We start from the raw sequence: 4,061 nt of genomic DNA on the forward strand, positions 1-4,061 counted from the left end.
GTCTCCCTTATCTACCCTCCCTCTTACTATGCTCCCCCCCCCCCTTTCTCTTAGCCCCTTCCCCTCCTATTTCCCTGCTTGGTATGATGAAGTTGTAAAACTAACTCTGTGTGTGTCTGTGTATTTGATTCTATTTTTGAACCAGTTCAGCTGTTATCTAGCTTCAAGTGTTGCCTGCTCCCCCCATTTTACTCTCCATTGTAAAACTCTTCTTTGCATGCATTTTTTTTACACAAGATGATGATTTTCTCCATTCTTTCTCTTTTTTATCCCTTCTCCCAGTGCATCTCCTTTTCTTGTCATTCCATTCTCTCCCCTCCCTGGATCATTCCAGCATAATAGACACACCAATTCCTCTGCCAATGTAGTCTCCTTCTTACCACCCTAATAATGATAAAATTCTTAGGAGTTACATCTATCATCTTCCCATATAGGAATGTAAACAGTTTAACTTTATGAAGTTCCTTATGATTTTCATCCATATTTACCTTTTTAGGCTTTTCTTCAGTCTTGCATTTGAATGTCATTTTTTCACTTCCAATCTGGTCTCTTCATCAGGATTGCTAGAAAATTATTTGTTTTTATTAAATGTCTATTTTCCCTCTGAAAGAATATATTCAGTTTTTATTTGTAGGTTAATATTGGGTATAATCTTAGCTCCTGTGCCTTCTGGAATATCATATTCCAAGCCCTCCTGGAATGGAGGAAGCTGGAAACATGGAAGATGATATATCATGCATGATCCTGATTGTGGATACATGATATTTGAGTGATTTCTTTATGCCTACTGGTAGCATTTCTGGATTTGGACTATAATATTCCTGGAAGTTTTCATTTTGGGAGTTCTTTCAGGAGGTGTACACTTATTGAATTGAATCAGTTGGAAGTTTCAATTATCAGATGAGGATGACTCTCTCTTATGTCATCTAGCACTCTTTGGGCTTCTTCACTTAATTGCCATCTGCTGAGTCTGTGAAAATATAAAGGTCACAAAGGTTCATTATCACAGAAGATTATCCTTTTTTTCTAATCACTAAAATATTCTCATGCACTGGCATGAATAAAATGAAAAAACATTTTTTCCTACCAAAAACAGGAATTCATACAGTATCAGGAAGAAACAGAAGATTGAGGGTAGGAATCTTGAGACATTAATCAGAACAGTTAAATGCTTTTTGTCTATATACTTTTTACTCAGTTGACTGTTGCACAGATAACTCTTGAAACCCAATTTTGTTTACAATTTTACTAAATTATTTGAAAAGAAATTAAAATTATCAGATCTAAGTCAATCAATCATTGGCAAGCATGTGAATAGCTACTATATCAGTCATTATGGCAGGTTATTAGGATACAAAGACAAAGTAACTTCACAGATTATTTGATTTTACTAGATCTAATTTAGCTTTTGCTTTGTCTGAGATTATGGTTGCCATTTATCTTTTTATCTTCAACTGAAGCATAATAGAGTGTTCTCCAGACACTTATTTGAACTCTGTGGGTGCTTTTCTGTTTCAAGTATGTCTCTTGGAAACAACATATAGTTGGATTCTAATGTCTAATCCATTCTACTATCCACTTTTGTTTAATGGGTGAGTTCATTCCACTGACATTCATAGCTATGATCACTAACTCATATTTCTCTCTATGCTATTTTCTCCTATTAATCCTTCTCTCTCTCTCTCTCTCTCTCTCTCTCTCTCTCTCTCTCTCTCTCTCTCTCTCTCTCTCTCTCTCTCTTTACTTCTCTTTTGCTTCTGATCATTGTCTCCCTTGATCTATCTTTTATCAGTCCTTACTCTTCTCTTTTTCCCCTGCTATTTCTTTGTCAGGTAAGATATATTTCTATACCCAACTGAGTGTGTGTGTATCCTTCCCTCTAGAATCAATTCTGATGAGTGTGAGGTTCAAACATTATCTACCATCCCCTCCATTTTCTCCTACACTGTAAAAGTTCTTCTTTGCATGCCTCTTTTATATGAAATAAATATACCATTCTTCTCTTTTCATCCTCCCAGTGATTCCTCTTTCTCAACCCTTCATTTTTTTAGGTCATCCCAAAAGAAACAATTTACACCCATGCTCTCTGTGTAGACTCCTTCTAAGTGCTCTAATAAGGATAAAGTTCTTAGAAGTTATATGTATCTTATTTCAAAAAACAGTTTAAACTTATTGAGTCCTTAATCACTCCTCCTCCATTTATACCTTTATGTGTTTTGCTTCAGTCTTGTGTTTGAATGTCAAATTTTCTATTTATCTCTGGTCTTTTTGCTGGGAATGCTTGAAAGTCCTCTATTTCATTAAATATCCATTTTCCACTGGAAGGATTATGTTGTTTTGCCAGGTAGATTATTTTTTTTGTTGTAATGCTATTTCCTTTGTGTTCCAGAATATCATGTTCCAAGCCCTCAACTGATTTAATGTAGAAGTTGCTAAATTCTGAGAGAATTTGACTGTGTCTCCATGATATTTAATTCGTTTCTTTCTTGCTGCATACATTTTCTTCTTTTCTCCTTATCCTTGGAGCTCTCGAATTTGGCAATAATATTCTTATAAGTTTTCACTTAGGGATATCTTTTAGGAAGTGATCAGTGAATTGTCTCAATTCTGATTTTACCCCATGGTTCTATGATAATGGGGAAATTTTACTTGACAATTTATTTTGGGAGGTTTTCATTTTAAAAATATATTTAATATTTTCCCCACAGTTGCATGTAAAAAAACATTTTTTTAAATTTTGAATTCCAAAATCTCTGCCTCCCTCCCCTCCACCATCCTTGAGATGGCAAACAATTTGATATAGATGTTCAGTCATGTAAAATATATTTCCATATTAGTCATTTTGTAAAAGAAAACAAAGACAAAAAAATAAAGAAGTTTTAAAAATGTAGGTTTTGACTTGCATTCAAACTCTATCATTTCTTTTTCTGAATATGTACAGCATTTTTCATCATAAATTCTTTGGAATCATCTTGGATCATTGTATTGCTGAAAATAGTTGTCATTCACAATTGGTCTTTGTACAATATCATTATTACTGCATACAGTCTTCTCTTGGTTCTGCTCATTTCACTTTGTGTCAGTTCATGTAAGTCTTTTCACACATTTCTGAACATCCTATGCGTCATTATTTATAATACAATAGTATTTCATAACAATAATAAACCACAACTTGGTCAGGCATTCCTCAATAGATAGGCATCTTCTCAATTCCCAATTCTTTGTCATCGCTAAAAGAGCTTCTATGAATATTTTTTTTGTAATATATAGGTACTTTTCCTTTTTAAAATCTTTGGGATACATACCTATTATTGGTGTTGCTAGGAAAAAAGGTATACATGTTTTTATAGCCCTTTAAGAATAGTTCCAAACTACTCTCCAAAATGGTTGAATCAGTTCACAAACAATGACTCAATGTCACAGTTTTCTGACATCCCCTCTCACATTTGTCTTGTTTTTGTTTTTCTTGTCATATTAGCCAATCTGATACATATGGAACTGTACATTGGAGCTATTTTAAATTGCATTTCAAAAATTATAGTAATTTGGGGAAATTGTATGTGACTACATAATTTTGATTACTTCATCTGAAAACAGTCTGTTCATAGGCTTTGACCATTTATCAATTGGGGAATAGCTCTTATTTTCATAAATTTACTCAGTTTTCTACATGTTTGAGAAGTGAGGTCGTTATCAGAAAAACTTTTTGTAAATTTTTTTCACATTTATAAATACTGAGTTTCTCTTTATCCAATTACCCTGTTTATCATACTCTCCAACTCCTTTCACTCTGTTCCTCCTCAAAAGTTTTGCTCCTGACTACTGGTTCTCCCAATTCACCCTCCCTCCTTCTCAGTCCATCCCTTTCTTATCCCCATACCTCCTACTTTCCTGTAGGGTAATACAAATTTTTATACAAAAATGGGCATATATATTATTTTCTCTTTCAAACAATTCTTTTTTTTTTTAAAGCAATTGGGGTTAGGTAACTTGCCCAAGGTTACATGGCCAGTTTGTGTGTGTGTGTGTGTGTGTGTGTGTGTGTGTGTGTGTGTGTGTGT

General features: G+C 34.0%; 1 protein-coding gene across 1 annotated transcript in view; it reads right to left on the reverse strand.

The window, feature by feature from the left end:
* Positions 1-200: 200 nt before the first annotated feature.
* LOC138177726 (NACHT, LRR and PYD domains-containing protein 3-like) overlaps positions 201-4,061 on the reverse strand; it is a 48,629-nt gene continuing 44,768 nt past the window's right edge. The window contains 1 exon segment of the mRNA XM_069108936.1: positions 201-970. Coding sequence (XP_068965037.1) covers positions 877-970 — 94 coding nt within the window. The 3' untranslated portion in view covers positions 201-876.

This window comes from Petaurus breviceps, unplaced genomic scaffold, assembly GCF_028583685.1.
Source record: "Petaurus breviceps papuanus isolate PSGF00001 unplaced genomic scaffold, PetGlider_PUasm1.0 90444, whole genome shotgun sequence".
NCBI classification, from domain to species: Eukaryota; Metazoa; Chordata; class Mammalia; order Diprotodontia; family Petauridae; genus Petaurus; species Petaurus breviceps.